Consider the following 20,532-nt stretch of genomic DNA (forward strand, 5'->3'; position numbering starts at 1 on the left):
CCCTCCTCTGCAGATGTCAGTTACGACCCATCCCTGAGCTTTTAATTACGGCTGCTTTGTAATTTATTTATTCTCTGGTAGGACTAGCGCCTCCCCCGCCCCGGCTTCGTTCATTATTCTTCCCTTTTCAGAGTTTCCCCGCACAGGCTTGCATGCTCGCTTTCCTCACGGAACTAATCAGCCTGAGCTTCAGAGCGTTTTCTTTACCTTGCTGTTCTGAAGTTTCCTGTTAGCATTTTGGTTGCAACGGTAACTGTCGAGCGCGTGTTGCCCTGGCGTTTGGTGGGTTCCCGGCGAGGCCTCAGCCGTTCTCTCCAGGTGACTAGGTGACTGCAAACAGCGGTGGGGCGCTGGGGGGTGGGATGTTCCTGCACCGGCTCTGGAGAGGTTTACCGGGCGGTGCAGCGGGATCGGCTTCTCAGGTAGACGGTGCAGATTCTCAGAGTGGAGAAAGAAACCTAGGAGCTTTATCAGCCCTGTTTTTGACTTTTCCAGAGCCTTCCGTTCGCAGCCCCTCACCTACCTAGGCACAACTGACCTTTTGTGGCCAGGCAGTTTTTCCTGGTGTGGGGGGCTCCCCTGTGCACTGTGGGCTGTGGGGCAATAGCCCTGACTGGCCTCCCCCCACCGAGCGCCCCTAGCACCTGCCTGCCTAGTTGGGACAAACCCAAAATGTCCCCTAGACATCGCCACACATGTTCTGGGGGTGCAGGACCACCCCGGGTAAACACCACTGCTTTGGCGAAACCACTTTCATCATCCTTTTACCTTTGAATCTGAAACACTGCCCCAGAGGGGTGGCTTAGCGAAAACCGGGGAGGGGTAGCGGGCATCGCTGGGGGCTTCCCTCCCACCGGAAGGCGGCTCTGTGATCATCCAGTGGGGGACGGAGGAGGCCCACGGCAGGCGGTCTCCTGAGGCAGCAGGAAGCCCCCACCCCCCACCCCCCCACTGCTAGCATTCATTCTTCTCCGAGTAAAACCTTTCAATCTCAGGCTGGTACATCTTGCCCACGTTGGCCCTCTTCAGTTTGGCGGTTGCCCCTGAAACAGAATCACGTCCAAGGCAGGGCCTCCACCCCCACCCCCCCCCCACCCCCCCCCCCCGGCAGGATGAGGTGTCAGTGAGCCAGATCTGTCCTAAGGACGCAGAGGGGTGACTGGATTGAGGGGCCCGGGGAAGAGGGGTCCGAGAGGCCTGTCTCCGAATGCCCTGTGCCCACCCTGCCTGGGGACCACTGCGGGCAACCGCCTGCCAGATTCCTCAGAGGTGCTGGTTAAAAATGCAGGTGCCAGGGATCCCAGCCCGGGAGATGGTGGCATTTTAATGAGCACCCCAGTGCCTTGGCTGTGAGCGACCGCACCCGGACCCCTTCCCCAGCCCGTGCCCACTCACCCAGCTGCCCTCCGGCCATGGAGAAGTCCGTCTCAAGGATGGTCCACTTGACGATCTTGGCGCTGTTGGAGGTGACCTCTGCATTGGCAGCATCGATCCCCTGACTGATGAACTCTGTGACCACCGAGTCTCTGTCACAAACGATGTCCGACAGCCTGGTGGACTGGCTCTTGAGCTGCCGGCAGAAAGCAACCGCCTCGCTGGTCAGCGCGTTCCGAGGCTCCCCCGTGTCCGTGTTGATCTGGCACTGTCGTTCGGGGAAGGCAGGTCAGGTGGCTCTCACACGGCCCCCGAGCCCGGCTCCCCGTGCTGGGGCTCGCACTCATGGTCCCGACCCTGGGAGGGCCAGGTCCCCGCCCCCATTGTACAAATGAGGAAGCGGGCTCAGCCTGGGACACCTGCCCAGCACCTCCCCGCTTCCTGGGGGCTGGGTGGGCTGGGCTCCAGTCCCTCTGCCATTTTTCTGGAAACAGCCCAGGAGCTTCTCCCCTACAGGCACAGCCAATGCCCCAGGCCCACGACATGGGGAGCTGGCACTGAGCAACCAACCCACTGCCTCTCCTCTCCCAGCCTCGGTCTCCCCATCTTTTTTTTTTTCTTTAATTTTTTATGTTTGTTTATTTTTGAGAGAGACAGAGACAGAGTGTGAGTGGGTGAGGGGCAGAGAGAGAGGAGGAGACACAGAATCCGAAACAGGCTCCAGGCTCCGAGCTGTCAGCACAGAGCCCGAGGCGGGGCTTGGACCCACGAACCGTGAGATCATGACCTGAGCCGAAGTCGGAGGCTCAACCAACGGAGCCAGGCAGGTGCCCTCCCCCCCCCTTTTTTTAAGTTTATTTTGAGAGAGGGTGCACACTCATGGGTAGGGGAGGGGCAGAGAGAGAGAGGGAGAGGGAGAGAATCCCAAGCAGGCTCCGCACTGTCAGCACAGAGCCTGATGCAGAGCTTGAACTCACAAACCGCGAGATCATGACCTGAGCGGAAACCAAGAGTCAGACGCTTCACCGACTGAACCCCCCCCCCAGGCGCCCCAGTCTCCCCATCTTGAAACCAGGATGGCAGGTCCCCATCCAGCCAACACCCCAGACTTGCCACGAGGCTCAAAACCAGCGGAGGTACCTTGAGCGTGAGCAGCGCACAGAGGTATGGGGCGTCCTGGCCCACCAGCACGACGTAGCGGACAATGGGAATGTGCCTCTTCACCCGCTCCTCGATGGGGTTCGGGTTGATCTTCTCACCTGAACTGAGGGTGATGACATCTGCAGGCAGAGAGAGAGGAGGGTTGTGGTCCTGAAAAGCTACATCAAGTCAGCTGTCCTGGAGCCCAGAGCCACCCCTGGATGCTCAGAAACAACGGAGATAGAGATAGACAGCATACAAAGGGTGCCCCTTCCTCCAAGCTGGACTTCAGTCGTCCCTCCTCATCGTGCTGTGTGCAACCTGCACCACCGTCCGCAGCAGCCCCGTGGGGCCTGGTCAGAGGCAGAGAGCACCCTGCAGCCTGGTCTTGCTCACCCCTTTCGTTGCCCGTGACGTAGAGGAATTCATCGTCGTCCAAAAAGCCCAGGTCCCCCGTGCGCAGCCAGCCATGGAGATCAATCTTCTCCTGGGTTTTCTCCTCATCGTCGAGGTACCCCATGAAGATGTTCCGGCCCCAAATGTGGATGTCCCCAATGCCATCGTCATCCTCTTTCTGGGTCTTGGTGCGGGTGCTGGGGAGGGACTTCCCACAGCTGGGGACAGTGGGCAGGGAGGGGGTGATTACAGACACCAGATACAGATCCCCACTGGCTTAGGGGTGCCCCCTGCTCGCTGCCCCTCTGCCCCCAGGCACACAGGTGTCAGATCCCAGGCCTCTTCTGCCTGCCTGGCTGCTAGAGTCCCATAGATCCAAAGTAGGGGACAGATGGGGGAGGGAAACAGGGTGCGGTCCCCCAGGGAGGGAAGGCTTGGCCCACCCTGCCTCAGAGCCAAGCTTGCAGGGCACGTGGACGCACGACAGCCGGCCCCCGGCCCCTGGGGAACCCACAGGTAAGTACGGGGGACAAGGCAAGGGACAGGTAAACTCAAGACACCGTCTGGGTGGAATTGGTTGCTGGGAGGGAGAGGAAGCCATGATCCAGGCGAGAATGAGGCAGCTGACCACCTGCTTATCTCCTTGGAAATGGGGGCCGGGGGAAGATGCTTTTGCTTCACCTCTCAAAGTTCGAGGGTTGCTGTCCTGGCACCTAGACCCCCGTCCTTGCCCTGCTTCCCCCAGGCTGTCTGGAGACTCAGGGCAGGGCCTCCAAGCTGGCCCTGCCAACACCCAGGATGCACCCTGCCCGGACTGAATTGCTGAATTGCGTCACCCTCAAATTCCTAACCCCCAACGGGGTGGTATTTGGAGGCGATCAGGTTTAGATGAGGCCCTGAGGGTGGGGCCTTCGTGATGAGTCTGATGTCCTTCACGAAGAGACACCAGAGTGAGCTTGCTAGGCCTCTCCCACCGCGCAAAGACACGGAGAGGAGACGGCCGTCCCCAAGCCAGAGAGAGGCCCTCCCCCAGAACCGAATCCACGGCACCTTGATCCTGGGCTTGCAGCCTCCAGAACTGAGAGTAAATCTCTGTGGTTTAAGCCCCCCACCCCCTCCGGTCTGGGGCGCTCCGTTACGCCAGCCCCGAGCTAAGACACACCCCATGAGGGCCGACGCCCAGGCCCCAGGGCAGCGCGAGCTCCGAGTTCACATTCAGACGCTCCCTGAATGCGCAAACTGCCCAAAAGGAATGAATGGAAGCTGAGAGCCTTCAGTGAGCGGCCCCTGTTGTGACTTCACGTCTGCGAACACCACTTACCGCGGGCCGCTTTACGGCTTGTGTGGAATGATCTGGAAGAATCAAGGGCTGTCTCTGGCTGCCTAGACTGCAAGCCCTACACCCCGCGTGGGAGGGATTCTGTGACGCCTGGTGTCCCCGCTGTAACCCTCGGGGTGTGACACAGGCCTAGCAGCTGCCTAGGAAGCATCGCTGGGGCCCGGACCAGAAACTCCCAAAACCACCTCCCAGCGGCCGAGTAACCTCCCCTTCCTTCAGCCTCCCTGCCTGACCCCCTTTCTGCCCTGCCTCTCTGGGTTTGGGGGTCGAGGTGAGTAAGTGCTTTGTGACTGGCTCTGTGTCCTGTCTCTGCTGAAAGTTGATCCCACCTCCCCCAAAGCCAAGGTGCACCAAGGGTGGTGAGTCTCTCCTTGACCAAACTCTGGTCGGGCTCCTCTGAGCCCTCTTCTCGCTGGGTCCTAGCCTTGCCGTCTAAGAGCCGCAGGCTCTGTGCTCGAACGATCGCATCCACTCCCACACAGGAAGACCCGAGAACATATTCGCGTTTCTGAAAGCGCGGGCCCCATCCCCAGGATGACTCCATCCCCCCGCCCCCCGCATTCCTGGCCGAGAAAACCCCGAGCTGCCAGGAGAATTTCCCAGATGGCCGCTTAAACCTCCCCCCTGTAGACTAGCTCCTTTAAAAAGCTTGCGAATAAGTCCTTTCTCCGCCCTTTGAGATGCAAATCTACTCCCCAGAACGGTCTCCTCCCTTTGAAATGCAAACATTCGGGAGATAAACTCTGGCTCTCTCCTCCAGCTCTTGTGGGAGGTAACGGGCCCCACCGCGGAGGGGCGGCTGGCACTGACCTACACCATCGCCTCCTTCCAGAAACGCGCGAGGAGTTTCTCTCTCTCTAGAGCGGCACCGGTCTGCGGACACCCGGATGAGTTACTGAACCCCCTCCCTTCTTGCTTTTTGTGTGTGTGCGCGACTGCCGTTTCCCAGACCACTCGAGCCCCCACCAACCTCCCCTACCCCACAGACTCTAAGATGTCCGGTCCCCTCGGCCCAAATGGAAATGGAGGTCCGATCGTACTGGACCCTCCTCGCGGCCGCGGTCGTACTGCGTAAAATCTGCCCCTGTCGCTTTAAGTAGCGTCTGGTTTTATCTTTGAAAACGGTCCCCGTTGGAGAGATGAGCCCCAGGTGAGGAAGATCCAGGACAGGAGAGAAAGCCGGCGCACCAGAAGGGCCGTGACTCTCGCCCCGGTCGCCTGTTCTGTCCCGTTCTTCTTTCAACTCGGCACGAATCCTCCGGGAAGCATGCGGGGGACCCCCCAACTAGATCGGAGGCTGCAGTATCCGGCCTCCTGGGTGGCTCCCAAAGATCCCTTTGCCCACCCAGAATCCATCCTTGTGCGGCCCCCTCCCACCCTGGATGGGGCTGATCTGCACGACCCGTCAGAAGCGGCAGAAATAACGAAGGGCCACTTCTGAGGTGAGGCCGTGATAGGGTTGCCAGATCAAACGGGAGGAACCCCGTAAGATGTCTATTTCAATTACAAGTTCAGTCGCTCCCTGGTGGTCTAGTGGTTAGGATTAGGCGCTCTCGATTACAAGTTTTGGGGTTAGTACAAGGACGTCCTAGATATCGTAGGGGGCTATACCGATACTTGAAAATAATCCGAAAGGTGTTGTTTATCTGAAATTTCAAACGTCCCCGGGTGTCCCGTACATTTCTTTGCTGTCCCGAAGGAGAGGGTGGCGTCCACCTTGCTCTCTCGGGGGTCTCTCGTATGAGGGGAGCGGATGCCGTGGTAGGAGGACCCCCAACTGAGGAACTGGGGCCAGCAGCTCGACCTCGTCAGGGACCCAGAACCACACAGCTACAAAGCAGCGCCCCTAAATTCCCAGCCGCCGCCCCCACCCCCACCCCCACCCCCACCCCCACCCCCGGGGACCAGGAAATAACGTTTGTTGCAGCCTTTACAACAGCAGTGAATGTGTTCTCTCCCAAGGTGCAGGGGGGGGGGGGGCAGAAATAATCGGCCATTAGTAAAAATGATGGTTTGCGAATTACAAAACAAAAAAACAAATCGGAAGGGCTCCAGGTCATGCCACACCTGGGTCCACCTGCTTTCACTCATTGGCCTTTGGGTCTGCGTTCCCCGGCGGGGTGGGGGGGGGGGGAGGGGGGAGGGGGGGTTCAAGGCCAGCCCCGCCCGTCCCCCCCACCCACACCCACCTCAGCAGCCGGAAGCCCTCCGGCCTGGACAGCGTGTGGACGCCCGTGCTCTCCGACAGGCCGTAGAGCTCACAGATGGGCATGTTGAGGCTGAGGAAGTACTCCGTGGTGGTTCCGGAGAGCCCCGTGCCCAGGTTGAAGTACTGGCGACAACGCTGCAGGCCCAGGAACCTCCGTGCTTGGTTGAAGGTCAGCCTCTTGGCCAGGCTGAAGCACAGGGGGGGGCGGGTCTGCCTTGAAGAGGAGACGCAGGGGGAGCAGAGCTGGGCCTCTGGACTCCGCCCCGGCCCCCGACGCGCCCCCCCCCACCACCCTGCACCGGTGCAGACGCCCCCCACCCCCCCCAACCCCCCCCACCCCGGGCGGCCCTGAGACCCAGCCTCACCCCAACATCCGCCTTTTGTTGGTCCTGAGCCCCAGACACATGGCCCACTTGTCGAGCCTCCTCCGGAACGGGGTGGAGGCCAGCTGGCTGGTCTTCAGGCTGTCCAGCAATCTGTCCCAGACCCACGGGACGCCGTAGAACATGGTGGGCTTGACCTCCCGCAGCGTGTCTATCAGGGAGCCCTGCACCACACGGCACAGTGGGCACCCCGCCAAGCCCCCCCCTCCCCCCGCCACGGGCACCCTGGGCCCTCGGCCGCCCCCCCCCCCCCCCCCCCGCCCCGCGGCAGGGCCAGGTGCTGGAAGTCCTTCCCGCCGCCCCGGCCGGGAGCCGTGCGGTGAGTGGGGCAGGGGGGCAGTTAACAGCCGCGGCCAGAGCTTCGGCGGGCATGGCAGGGACCATCTGCTCCCAACTGCCCCCATCGGCGGGACACGCAGGATCCGTGCCCTTCCCCAGGTGGCTCAACGCGCCCTTGGCTGTCTCTGTGGTCCTGTCCACCCTCTCCCAGAACCCCTGAGTCGGGGTGAAGGGGTGCGTGGAGAAGAGCTGGGAAGGGAAGGTGCGGATACAGAGACCCCCAGAGGTGGAGGGAGGGAGAGACGAGACGAGATACAGAGGCAGGGGTGGGGGTCGGAAGGAGAGAACAGGAGGAAATAGGGCACGGGGACGGACAAACTCCGCCCTTGTCACTCTTTCCAGACCTCCTGCCAGGTACCGGGAAAGGTCCCCACAGCGAGACCACCCCCGAAACATTGACCCTGAACGCTGGCGAGTGAAATCTGTACCAAGCGACGCAAACCCCACCGCGCCCGCCCGAGCCAGCCTTTCTACCGGCCAGAGGCCAGCCCCAGAGCCGAGATGGCTTGGGCGTTATGAAAAGGCCTCTCAGGAGTTCCGGGAGGGAAACTGTTTTGTGACGCGCGAAAGCACGAAACCGAAACTTTGGTCGTCGGTAAAGTTTTCCGGTTTGGGCCGCGGGGAACCTGCAGGTTCGTGGTCTCTCCCTGGGAACCTACACGATGTAGGGAAGCCTAGATCACTTACTGCCTGGCCCTTCGCAGGAAAAGCCTTCGAGCCCCTTGGCTGAGGGAGTCCTAAGGATCCGGGCAACGACGTCAGTGTTCGTTTCCCCCTAATTCCTGTCTTGATGGGAATTCTGTGTTTTTCTACATTCGGGGAGTGACTGATGTTTCATGATGTATGTCAGTGACCTCGTGTGCTTTTTTTTTTTTTTTTTTCAACTGGAAGTAAAATTCACCAAACACCATTTTCACCACCTCTAAGCGCACAGCTCAGGGGCATCAAGGGCACTCGCTGTCGTGCAGCCGCCCCCGCCCTCTGCCTCCAGAACTTTCCATCTCCCCACACTGAGACTCTGTCCCCATGAAGCACGGACTCCCCACCCCTGGCTCCCACCATCCACTCTCTTTCTCTGTGGACGGGACTCCTCTGGGGACCCCCTGTGAGTGTGGTCACGCGGGACGTGTCCTTCTGTGTCCGGCTCCTGTCACCGTGCACGGTGTCCTCCGGGTCCGTCCACGCGGTGACGGGCGGCAGGAAGTCCTCCCTTCCTAAGGCTGGATCACATTCTATTGTACGGACGGAACTCATTTCTTTATCCATCTATCTGTTGATGGGCCCTTGGGTTGTTTCCACTAATATGCTTTTAATGGCTCAGTTAAGCTTCCTGCACTGGGAATTTTCTCGCTGCGAGAGGAGCCAGATACACGCTCCCCATCCTGCACGACACTAGCTCCTGTCCGCTCACCCCCTTCGCTTTACAGATGGGGAAACTGAGGCGCAGGGAGGCGAAGGACCAAGGTCGCACAGCCACCGGCGGGGCACCGGGTGGGGATCCCAGTGCTGGGGTGAGCCCCTCCCCTGCTCAGGGTGACACCCCCCCCCCCCGCCCGGCCGGCCTCCCCAACCACCCCTGCACCCACCGCGGCAGGGGACCCAGGAGCTCTGCCTCACCCTCAGAGCATCCGGCTGGGCAAAGTAGAGGGCTCCGGCGACAGAGATGGAGACCCACACGTCGAAGAGCTGGGCCGTCAGGTAGCTGAGCGGGAGGTAGCTCACCAGGACCTCCTGTTCCTCCGGGGGGCACTTATAAGACAGGGTCTGGGCAGCGGTCTCCGTGGTCCACGTGATCTGCAAGGCACCTTAGCCGTGTCCCGTGGGCCATTCTGCCCGCGACCCCCAGGAGCACGCGCTCGTCCACCACGCGAGGCCGGGAGCCCCAGCCTGCCGGCTCCGGGCGGGACGCTCACGTTGTCGTGGCTGAGCATCACGGGCTTTGGGGGGCCGGCGATCGACACGCTGTAGAGCAGGGCGCAGCACTGGTTGGGCTTCTGGGAGTCGATGACCTGGTTTAGCGTGTCTTCCGAGACGCCGTCTGCCAGGTCCAGGAAGCCCCTCCACTGCGGAGAGGGTGCCGCGTGGGCTCACGGGGGCGGCGGTGGGTGGGGCCTGTGACCTCCACCCCCGGGGCCGAGCCTCCCTCCCCCCCCCCCCCCCCCCCCCCCGGCTCCCGGTGAGGACCTACAGAATACAGGTTCTGCAGCCGGGTCCGGATCTCCTCCTTGTACTGGACGATGGCCTTGAGGTGCTTCAAGTAGCCATGGATCTGCCAGATACCGCGGGGCTCAGCAGGCGCAGGGCTTGAGAGCCGGCGACAGCTCAGCCCCGAGCCCCAGCGCTTCCTACCACGGGCGGCCGGGGCGCTCCCCGCCTTCCCTTTTATTGTGTCAAAAGGCACATGAATTTGCCATTGTAACCATGTCAGAGCGGGCGACGCAGCGGCACTTAGCACCGCTAAATTCACGTTATGCGACCGTCACCCTCTGTCCGGTTCCAGAACATTCCATCTCCCCGAAAGGGAAGCCGGGGCCCATCAGCGGTGACTCCCTTCCTCCGTCCTCCAGCCCTTGGAAACCACGGATCCGCTCTGCCTCTACGGACGTGCCGGTTCCAGAGGTTTCGGACACATGGAATCCCACGCTATGTGCTGCTTTCCCGAGCGTCACGTTTTCGAGATCCATCCACGTGCAAGCACCTCACTCCTCCTGCGGCTGAACGACAGCTCCGGTGTGTGGATGGGTCGCAGTTTGCTTGTCCGTTCACGGGGTGGTGGGCAGCTGGGCCGTCCCCATGCTTTGGCTGCTGTGGACGTCTGTGCACGGGTTTTTGTTTGCACACTTGTGCCCATTCTCTTGGGGAGACACCTGGGAGCAGGATCGCTGGGTCACGGGATCATTCTACGTTTGGCTTTGTAAGGAGCCGCCAGACTTTTCCAGCTTGTTCCACATCCTGACATTTGTCACCCGCTTTTCTTTTTTTAATTTCTTTTTTAAATTAATTTATTTTTTTTGAGAGAGAGAGAGAGAGAGAGAGAGAGAAAGCAGGGGAGGGGCAGAGAGAGAGGGAGACACAGATTCCAAAGCAGACTCCGGTTCCAAGCTGTCAGCACAGAGCCCGACGCGGGGCTCGAACCCACGAACCGCGAGATCATGACCTGAGCCGAAGTCGGACGCTCAACCTACTGAGCCACCCAGACGCCCCTCTGCTTTTCTGATAATAACTGGCTTCGTGGGCGCAAAGGGGTGTGTCGTGGCTTCACTCTGCGTTTTTCCCCGATGACGTTAAGTGTTGGGCATCTTTTCACCGGCTCATCGGCCATCTGCGTTTCTTCTCTAGAGAGAGGTACTTAAGTCCTTGGCCCGGTTTTTGAATTGGGACTTTAGTTGTGGTGGTTGTGTTTTGATTTTGATGTTGGGGAGTCCTGGGCACATTTTGAAGGCAGACTGCACTAATTTCCTACGGCTGATAGGGGCCACTAAGGTACCACATATTGCGTGATTTGGTCAGGTCTCTGCTTAGAGTCTCATAATCCCCAAATCCAGGTGTGGGTGCTGGGTCCCTTTCTGGAGGCTCCAAGGAGGATTGTTCATTGGGACCCTGGCTCATTTGAGTTGTTGGCAGAATTCAGATCCTTGCAGATGTAGGACCGAGGTCTGCCTGTCTCCCTCCTGGCTGTCAGCTGAAGGCCATTCTCGGCTTCTAGATAGCACCATATCCCCTAGCTCGTGGTCCCTTCCTCCATTTTCAAAGCTAGAAACAGGGTGGGGTGCGTTCCTCTCCTGCTTTGAATCTCTCTGCCGTCCCTTCTGCCTCACGTCTCCCGTCTCCAGCTGGAGAAAGTTCTGTGCTTTGAGGGGCTCGTGTGATTATAGGAGACCCACCCGGATAATCCAGGATCATCTCCCATCTGAAGGGCCTTACTCTTAATCCTAAGAGCAAAATGCCTTTTTGCCACGGGAGGCGCCTGGATCACAGGCTCCGGGAATTAGGAGGTGGACGTCTTCGGCCATCATTCTGCTGATCCCCCAGAGCCAACAGGATTTCCTGAGAGAGGGGACCCGGGAATCTGGAGGGAGGAAGTACCCGCCACCTGAGACAGGAAACTCGGAGGGAAGGTGCAGGTCGTGGGCGGGAAGATCGGGAGGTTAGGTCTGGATAGGCTGCCTCTGAGATGCTTCTTAGGCGTCCCAGTGCGACCATTGGGAAAGCTGGAGATGAAAACGTGGGACATGTCAGCAAATAGGTATCACCTGGGGGGGAAGTACAGGACCCAGAGCAGCCATCTGCTGTCCCAGACGTGGCCCTCTAACTGAGGTTCAAACAAGACGAATGGCAAAGAGCAGAGGTCAGTGAGGACAGCCGAGCAGTGTAAGTTTCACTATTTACATCTTGCACTGGCCCCTTAGCATCTGAGTTTGCGACCCCACCTTCGCAGGGGCTCACCTTCCAGGTGGCGAATGACCCAGGCTGCACATACCTTGTCACCTGCACAGACCCTGTCTTGGGTTTATTTACTTATTTAATAGACATAGAAAATTAGAATCGTGGTAAAAATAATACACAACAAAGTTTCACACCTTAACTACTTTTAAGCATATAGTTGGTGGTGTTAATTATATTTGCATTCATGTGAAACAGAACCCCCAAAATTTCTCATCTCCCCCAAACTGAGACTCTGTCCCCATGAAGCACGGACTCCTCACCCCCTTGCCCCAGCCCTGGCTCCCACCATCTACTCTCTGTCTCTGTGGACGGGACTCCTCCGGGGACCTCCTGCGAATGGGGTCATGCAGGACGTGTCCTTCTGTGTCCGGCTTCTGTCACTGAGCACAGTATCTTCAAGGTCCATCCGTATTGTAGCGGGTGTAGAAATGTCCCTTCCTGGGGCACCCGAGTGGCTCAGACAGCTAAGCGTCCAACTTCGCCTCGGGTCATGATCTCACGGGTTCATGGGTTTGAGCCCCGCGTCGGGTTCTGTGCTAACAGCTCCGAGCCTGGAGCCTGCTTCAGATTCTGTGCCTCCCTGTCTCTCTGCCCTCCCCCACCCTCCCTCTGTCTCTCTCTCTCTCTCTCTCTCTCTCTCTCTCTCTCTCAAAAGTAAACATTTAAAAAATAAATAAACGTTTTTAAAAAAAGGAATGCCCTTCCTTCCTTCCTAAGGCTGGATAATATTCCATTGTTTGGCTGGACCACATTGTGTTTGTCCATTCATCCATCAGCGGACACTGGGTTGTTTCTACATTGTGACTTCTGTGAATACTACTGCTGTGCACTTGAGCGAACAAATAATATCTTCGGGGGGGGGGGGGGCCTGGGTGGCTCAGTTGGTTAAGCGTCTGACTCTTGATGTCGGCTCAGGTCATGATCTCACTCACGGCTTGTGGGATCGAGCCCTGTGTCAGGCTCCGTGCTGACAGCCTGGGATTCTCTCTCTCCCTCTCTCTCCGCCCCTCCCCTGCTCTCTCTCTCACACACACACAAGATGAATAAATAAGCTTAAAAAAAACAATCTTCGAGATCTTTTCTTCACTTCTTTTGGGTATGTAGCCAGCAGTGAGATTGCTGGTAACTCTGAAGCTTTGAGGAAACGTCGTGTTGTGTCCTACAGTGGCTACGCCATTTTACGTTCTCACCAAGACCAAGAGAGGATGGAATTTATTGAGGAATAATTTCCGTGCAGTAAAAGTCGCCTCTTTAGGTGCACAGTTTCGTACGTGTTGACGAACTTAGAGCGGTGTGACCACCGCCTTCCTCAAGCTGTAGAATGTTTACGTCACCCCCTACAGTGTCCCCGGGCCCCGTGTTGGTCAATTTTCCTCCTTTGCATCTGGCAACCACGGATCGAGATTTCTGTCCCGTAGCTTTGCTCTTTCTGGGGCTTCCTATGTACACAAATCACACGGAGTCTATAGCCTTCCCTCCGGCTTCCTCCATTCAGCACGTTCGAGAGGCAGCCACGTGATTTCACACGTCAGGAGACCAGCCGTCGCTGTTGTTCGTCCGAATCGTAGAAAAACAGCTGCGTCCTGGTCCGTGGGCTGTTTCCAGTTCCTGGCGATCGCGCACAGAACAGCCACGGACACTGACACGCAGTGGAGACACCCGTTCTCCTTGCTCTTGGGTGCATATCCGGGGGTGAACGGGCTGCACCACATAGTAGGTGTTTATCTAACGTGAAACTGTCAAGCCGCTTCCCGGGGTGGCAGGTACCGTCTTACAGTGAAGGTCCTCATCAGCGCTCGGTATTACCCGTTTTAAAATCGGAGTCATCCTGGGGCGCCTGGGTGGCGCAGTCAGTTAAGCGTCCGACTTCAGCCAGGTCACGATCTCGCGGTCCGTGAGTTCGAGCCCCGCGTCGGGCTCTGGGCCGATGGCTCGGAGCCTGGAACCTGTTTCCGATTCTGTGTCTCCCTCTCTCTCTGCCCCTCCCCCGTTCATGCTCTGTCTCTCTCTGTCCCAAAAAAAAAAAAAAAAAAAAAAAAAAAACGTTGAAAATCGGAGTCATCCTGGGGCGCCTGGGCGGCTCGGTCGGATGAGCGTCCGACTTCAGCCAGGTCACGATCTCGCGGTCCGTGAGTTCGAGCCCCGCGTCGGGCTCTGGGCCGACGGCTCGGAGCCTGGAGCCTGTTTCCGATTCTGTGTCTCCCTCTCTCTCTGCCCCTCCCCCGTTCATGCTCTGTCTCTCTCTGTCCCAAAAAAAAAAAAAAAAAAAAAAAAAAAAACGTTGAAAATCGGAGTCATCCTGGGGCGCCTGGGCGGCTCGGTCGGTTGAGCGGCCGACTTCGGCTCAGGTCATGACCTCGCGGTCCGTGAGTTCGAGCCCCGCGTCCGGCTCTGGGCTGACAGCATAGAGCCTGGAGCCCGCTTCCGATTCTGTGTCTCCCTCTCTCTCTGCCCCTCCCCCACTCTCTCTCTTTCAAATATAAATAAACATTAAAAATTAAAAAAAAATTTTTTGAGTCATCTTAGTGGGTGTTTCACGGTGGTCGTCTTTGCCTACTTACCTCTGTCTGCTTGTCATGGTCCTCTTAGCGTCCCCATGTCACAGGGAGTTGCTTTGAACCATCGCGCCCATGCCCAGAACCACCTCACTCGGATCAGCCCCGGGCCCAGGGAAATTCAGGGTTCCCCCCAAATAGGACATGTTGTACCATCCCAATAAGATGAAACATCCAGAACAGGCGAGTCCACAGAGACAGAAAGTGGGTTGCCAGAGGCTGGGGCCAGGGGAATGAGGAGTCCCCACTAATAGGCACAGGGTTTCCTTTGCAGGTGATGGAATGTTCTGGAACCAGACAGAGGTCATGGTTCCTACAAGACTACGAATGTACTAAATGCCACAGAATTGTACACTAAAAAGGGTTAAGAGGGTAAATTGTACGTTGTGTGCATTTTACCGTAATAATTTTTGTTTTAAGTGGGAGGAGGGGATCTACCTGCTCGCAGCGGGAAGATGTAAGTCCCAGTTGGGGCTGCGTTGGGCGTTAGTGCCAGAACCCGCACCGGGCCAGAACATCACTCGCCTGGCACCCCATAGGGGCCCTGGGCCCATCCATCCGTGGAATCCGCGGTTCCCATCTCATGAGAGACCACGGATGGTGGGTCCATCGCTCATTGGGTTCCTTTTCTTTATTAGGCAAAGTTCGTGCCTTTGCACGAGTCACTAACCTGGATGATTTTCTGCAACTGTCTGTCATTATCCACCACAAAGATGTCCATCTCCGAGCTTTCGGCGATGACCTGGCAGGTTTTTGGAGAGTTGGTGGACGAGATGCCAACGGAGAAGCCTCTGGAAGCAGGACCCAAGAAGTGAGGACCCACTGGTGAATCGGAGGGCTCCCAGGAGGCCGGTTGTGTCACAGGACAGACAGTCCCTCGGGTGGGGCATAGAGTATGGCAGACATCCCCTGACACCCCCAATGTGCCTTGTTTGAAGGTGGGACTCAGGGACAGCTTGGGCTTGGACCCTGCCTTCCAGGGGTCCCCCAACAGCCTGGACAGGTAGAGGGAGGTCTCAATGCTGGGGAGCCCTGGGGAGGCTTCTTGGAGGAGGGGTCATGGGAGCTGGGCTTCACAGGATGTGTTTGAGTTCGGCAGGTAGAGAGTGTCGGAAGGGCGAGCTGGCTGGTGCCCAGGGCTGGGCCCTTGACAAATCCCACTGAGCACAGACCAAGCAGGAGCCTTAGTTTGCTCCCTGAACTGGGGACTCTTCCGTGAGACCCCTATGGATTCAAGAGCGGGGGTGGCGGTGGAAGGAGGGGGGAAGAGCCTTTGCTGGGCTGATGGCTTCCTGACTCCGTGTACCCCAGGGTGATACCCAGTACCTCTTACCCAGCCATGATAGCACCAATGCTCGCGATGACCCACTCCTCGGAGTTTAACCCCATGATCCCCACGCTGTGGAAGCGTTCCAGGCCCAGCTGGGAAAGGAGGCCCTTGTGAGGCACAGGGGGCTCACCGGCCACTTGCCCCCACGTGCCCAGGAGCCTCAGGCTGAGAACCTTGGGCTCTCTTTTCTCCGTTGACCACTGGTGCTTCTGTTTGCTAATAGAATAGCCCATCCCACCCCCACCCCCATTACAAGCTACCATATATATTCACGTGGAGCAGGGTTCTCAACATGGATGATTCTGCCTTCCAGGTGACATTGGGCAACGTCTGGAGACATTTTTGGGGAAGGGGATGGTGCTGACCTGGAGTGGGCGGGCACTGGGGTTGCTAAGAAACATTGTCTAACGTACAGGACAGACCCCTCCACAAAAGAATGATCCAGCCCCAAATGCTGATAGATGGAGATTGAAAAACACTGAGAAAAGACAAACAAAATGCCCACCCCCGACATTTTTATGAATAAATACTTGACAAAAATCTGGGCAGTACTTATCCCTATATGATCATAACCCACCATTGTTCATAAAACCATGCATCCTATTTCCCCAGCCTTTATTTATTTATTTTTAAACATTTTATTTATTTTTGAGACAGGGAGAGATAGAGCATGAACAGGGGAGGGTCGGAGAGAGGGAGACACAGAATCCGAAACAGGCTCCAGGCTCTGAGCTGTCGGCATAGACGCGGGGCTCGAACTCACGGACCGCGAGATCGTGACCTGGGCCGAAGTCGGCCGCTCAGCCGACCGAGCCACCCAGGCGCCCCTCCCCAGCCTTTAAATATTTCTCTATGGTATCAGATATAACACCTCTATGATATTGTATTGTAGAGAAATGTCATAATTTAGCGACTGCCTCCCCACCCCGCCTTACTGGTTGATACTTAAGTAAGATCCTTTCTCCCCCCTCTACTTTTATTAGATACAATATTGGGGTGAACATCTGCATGGTTCAAGCTCTGGATTCCCACATGATCACTTGTGCTGACATCTGGATTGACTTAAACATTCAAGATGATACACGTTCACCCGTCCTGGCAGGACCCCAGGTGGGTCGTTCCCGTCCACTCCAGACTCTTGGGCACCACTGCCCGCTCCTAGTGTCCTCGTCAGGCAGGCACGACACACACCCAACACGGCCCAAACAAAATTGCTGACGTTACCCACCCCCCTCTGCCGGCCCCGCCCTCCACAATCTCAGTCAGTAGCAGTCCCTCCAACTTGCACTGGCCAGAAATCTTGATTATCCTCAGTGCCTTTCATTCTCTCTGACACCCAATCCGTCGAGAAATGATGTTGGCTCTGCCTTCAGAAACTGACCACTTCCTATCCCCTCCCCGGGTACCACACAGGTCTCCAAACTGCCTTCATCTCAACCTCCACGGGTCTCTCTTTTTCCACGCAGCCTGTAAGCAGCCAACTCTGGGCGCATCCCTCCTCTCACAGCCCTCCATGGCTCCCACCTCACTCCTGGTAAAAGGCCCACAAGACCCAGCAAGACCTGTCCCCGTTACCCCCTGCCCTCACCACCTCCCTCTCTCCTTTCCACTCATTCTGCTTTAGCCACATGGGCCTCTTTGCTATTCAGTCAACATGCATGGCACTGTTCTGCCCCAGGGCCTTTGCACATTTGTTCCCACTACCTGCAACACTTATCCCCAAATACTCACTTGGCTCCCTGCCCCCCACCAAGTTGTTGAAGTCTTTGCGAAAATATCACTCTCAGAGAGGCTCTCACTGGCCACCATATGTTAAAATTTCCACCCCCACCCCTAGCTCATCTACCCCCTTCCCTGCTTTAGTTTTCTCTGGACCACTGTCTACTTCACGCATCCTTGTTTATTACATTGACTGGAGAAGTCCCTTGAGGTCTCTTATCCTCTTTCCTAATCTGATAGATGGGCATTCATTCATTGAAGACATACCCAAGGGGCTGGTTCTGTTCTAGATTCTGGGGGCCTGCAATGAATGAGGCAGACTGGCCCCTTGCCCTCATAACTGACCAGCTAAACAAACAAATTATACAATCATACTACCAGGTGGCCATGAAAGCTGGGCAGAAAATTTTCAAAGGAGCTGTGATAGAGATTAGTGTGTGTGTGTGGGGGGGTGAGTTTGGGGACCCAGGGTGATCAGGGATGACCTTGCTCAAAAGATGAGACATTGGAGAAGAGACGCATTAACAGTAACAACCATAAGAATAAATGCTGAGTAATGCTTCGTGCGAGCCAGGAGCTCTTTGATATGTGTCCGCTCACTGAATTCTTGTAGCAAACCTTTGTGCGAGGTGCTATGATGTTTTATTTTATGTATTTGCACACAAAAATCCTAATATAACAATGTTTTATACTAAATTCAATACAAATAAAGTATAAAATGGATATGGCCATATAGAACTTTCCTATTTTTAATTATATATATATATATATATATATATATATATATATATATATAAACAGATTCAGAACCCCATGTTACAGATGAGGAAACGAGGGCATGATGAGAATGAGTAATTTTTCAAAAACGTTAATTGAAATACAGCTGACACCTAATGTTACATTAGCTTCACGTGCACAACACCGTGATTCCGCAAGTCTACACGTGATGCTGTGCTCACCACAAGCGTAGCCTAAGTCATTGTTTAACGAAAGAGATCACAGGCACTGAAGGTACACCTCTCGATGAGGGAGGTTAAGTGATTTGAGCAAGAACGCGCAGACGAGGGCAGAGCCAGGGGAAAGGATTCGCGCCCGCCCCGCAGCTGCGGGGAGGCAGAGGAGGAGCGGCGCGCAGGCGCAGTGGCGCGGGCGCGGCAGTGCGCAAGCGCGCAGAGGCGGGCGGCGCGCAGGCGCGGGAGGGCACGCGGTACCTTGAGGAAGGCCTTGGCGGCGCGCCGGCATTCCTCGTAGTACTCGATGTAGGTGAGCAGGTGCCAGCCGGTCTTGTGCTTGGAGCCGAGCGCGATGTAGTTGGCGTACTTGATGGCCGTGTTCATGACCATGTCGTGCACGGTGACGGGCGCCTGGCTGGCGAAGGCGTCCTCCTGCCGCAGGTGCACCTCGCCGTCGCGCCTTGATGTCCAGTAGCGGGGGCCTGTGGGCAGGCGGGGCCCGGGGGCCAGGAGACCCCAGGTAGGTGAAAGGGGGCAGGGCTGTGGCTCTGAAGGCGGCCCAGGCGGGCGGAGGACGCAGGGGAGAGTCGGGGGCGAGAGGCAGGGCGGCGGGAGGGAGAAAGACACGGCCGCCAAGGGAGGAAGACAGAGGTGAATGGGGAGACGCAGAAAAGGGCGCAGGGGCGGGCGGACAGACAGATGCACTGGCCCCCCTGCCAGCAAGCAGGCAGCTCAGTGACGGGCCCGCCACCCTCCCGTGCACTTCCCAAGGACCGGGCACCTGTGACAAACTGCATCCACCTTCGTTCACAGCCTCCCTCCCCTGCTCCCAGCCAGCCCCACACGACCTCAAAGATCCCAGCGCTGGCTCAGCCACCCTTGGCCATCCCCGAGGGGCTTCTCTGGGAACCCCACCTTGTCTAGGACGCCACACCCGGGGCCCAGGGAGTCCCCCACCTCTGGCTTTAGTTTCTGCTCGGTGATCTCTTTCCTTTGGACTCGGCTTGTTCGAGGACATGGTGTCCACAGTACCCTGGGCCTCTCTTCTTCTTACTGTCTGGGAGGCATCTGGTCTCCTGGGACTGAAGAGACATACGTCCATATAAACCCAGTGACAGTCCGTTGGAGGGCTGGGAGTGTCCAGCTGTGTGGAGGCACAGGGGTCCCACCTGGTCACGGGGGTGATTGGACAAGGCTACTCTAAACGGGGGGGGGGGGGGGGGGGAGGGGGGTACGAGGTGACCAGACAAAGAAGAGAGGGAGAAGGAATCTGAGAAAAGAGAGTAATGTGATGAAGCCCATCAGGGCTGGAGTATAAGGAAAAGTGGGGGCCGTAGAAGGAAATGAAGCGCGATGGGTGATGAGGGCAGAATTGGCATGGGGTCTTGCCGGCTGTGTTACTAAAATATTGCTTTCTGGTGCCTTCTGTGCCCATCCCCCACCCAGTATGCAGACTGGTTCATCCCTGGCAGGAGCTGAAACATCTCAGCTCCCAACCCCTCCCTTCCACCCACAGCACATTTTTACCCTTCTCTGTCGTCAGGAAGGCAGTGCCCACTTCTGTCTCCAGCTTCTTTTTATCAGCTTTGGTCACCCCCTCCTCTGCTGTAGCCACAGGGGGGACAGCCGTCTCTAGACTGGATATCTAGAATGTTCCCGCCTGTGGCCAGCCTTTGTGACATCACTGTGGATTCCGTAGCCTGGATCCTCAATGGCGACATGGCCTGTTGCTGCTTTGAAGAGGCCTGTCTTAGGGGACCGGGGTCTACCCAAGAAGGCCCTTCACTGTCTGCACCCCACCCCCCGACCCCAGCCAGTGGTTCCCAAGGTGACAGCCCCCAGGGAGGAGGCAGCAGCAAAGTCTTGGGTTTCAGTCTGGCAGCTGGAGGGACTTTATAGTCTCTGCCCGGCTTTGTTACAGCTTTGAGTGAACGTGTTCACGAGGGAGCCTGACAGGGAGTAGTGAGACAGAGGAGGCAGCCTGGAAGGCACTGGCAGCACGGAGGCTAAGGAAGCCGACTGTTTCAAAGAGCTAGGCAAGGTCAGCAGAAGGTCGACAAGGACTTTGATTCCCTGTGCCTGATTGTTCATGAATTCATGTGTCCATTCAGCACCTTCTGGAGATGGACTAGTCTCCCAGATGTGTAGGCAGCTGTATTTGCACAGATTGTTGGACCCTGTTGAGGCCGATTCGCACACAGATCATTTAGAGGCCTCTTTGGCTCCTCAAAAATTTAAACATCACATTATCGTGTGACCCCACAATCCCATTTCCGGGGATATACCCAAGAGAATTGGAAGCAGGGACTCGAAGAGGGTTTGCACACTCCCGTTCAAAGCAGCATGGTT

At 57.2% G+C, this 20,532-nt stretch overlaps 1 protein-coding gene across 2 annotated transcripts; it reads right to left on the bottom strand.

The window, feature by feature from the left end:
* Nucleotides 1–737: 737 nt before the first annotated feature.
* ACSBG2 (acyl-CoA synthetase bubblegum family member 2) lies at nucleotides 738–19,836 on the bottom strand. 2 transcript variants are annotated; one of them, XM_058728286.1, is made up of 14 exons: nucleotides 19,711–19,836; nucleotides 19,141–19,265; nucleotides 18,442–18,665; nucleotides 15,515–15,603; nucleotides 14,852–14,972; nucleotides 9,369–9,449; nucleotides 9,094–9,243; nucleotides 8,798–8,974; nucleotides 6,824–7,005; nucleotides 6,439–6,645; nucleotides 2,911–3,128; nucleotides 2,515–2,654; nucleotides 1,396–1,642; nucleotides 738–1,043 (listed from the first exon to the last, which is right to left on the bottom strand). In XM_058728286.1, exons 2-14 carry the CDS (start codon nucleotides 19,199–19,201, stop codon nucleotides 955–957), a joined length of 1,986 nt encoding a protein of 661 aa, XP_058584269.1. In that variant the 5' UTR covers nucleotides 19,202–19,265; nucleotides 19,711–19,836; the 3' UTR covers nucleotides 738–954. The 2 variants fall into 2 exon arrangements, with proteins under 2 accessions (XP_058584269.1, XP_058584268.1); XM_058728285.1 differs by having other exon boundaries at nucleotides 6,439–6,672.
* Between the last annotated feature and the right edge of the window lie 696 nt (nucleotides 19,837–20,532).

The sequence above is a fragment of the Neofelis nebulosa genome, chromosome 4, assembly GCF_028018385.1.
Source record: "Neofelis nebulosa isolate mNeoNeb1 chromosome 4, mNeoNeb1.pri, whole genome shotgun sequence".
In the NCBI taxonomy this organism is placed as follows: domain Eukaryota; kingdom Metazoa; phylum Chordata; class Mammalia; order Carnivora; family Felidae; genus Neofelis; species Neofelis nebulosa.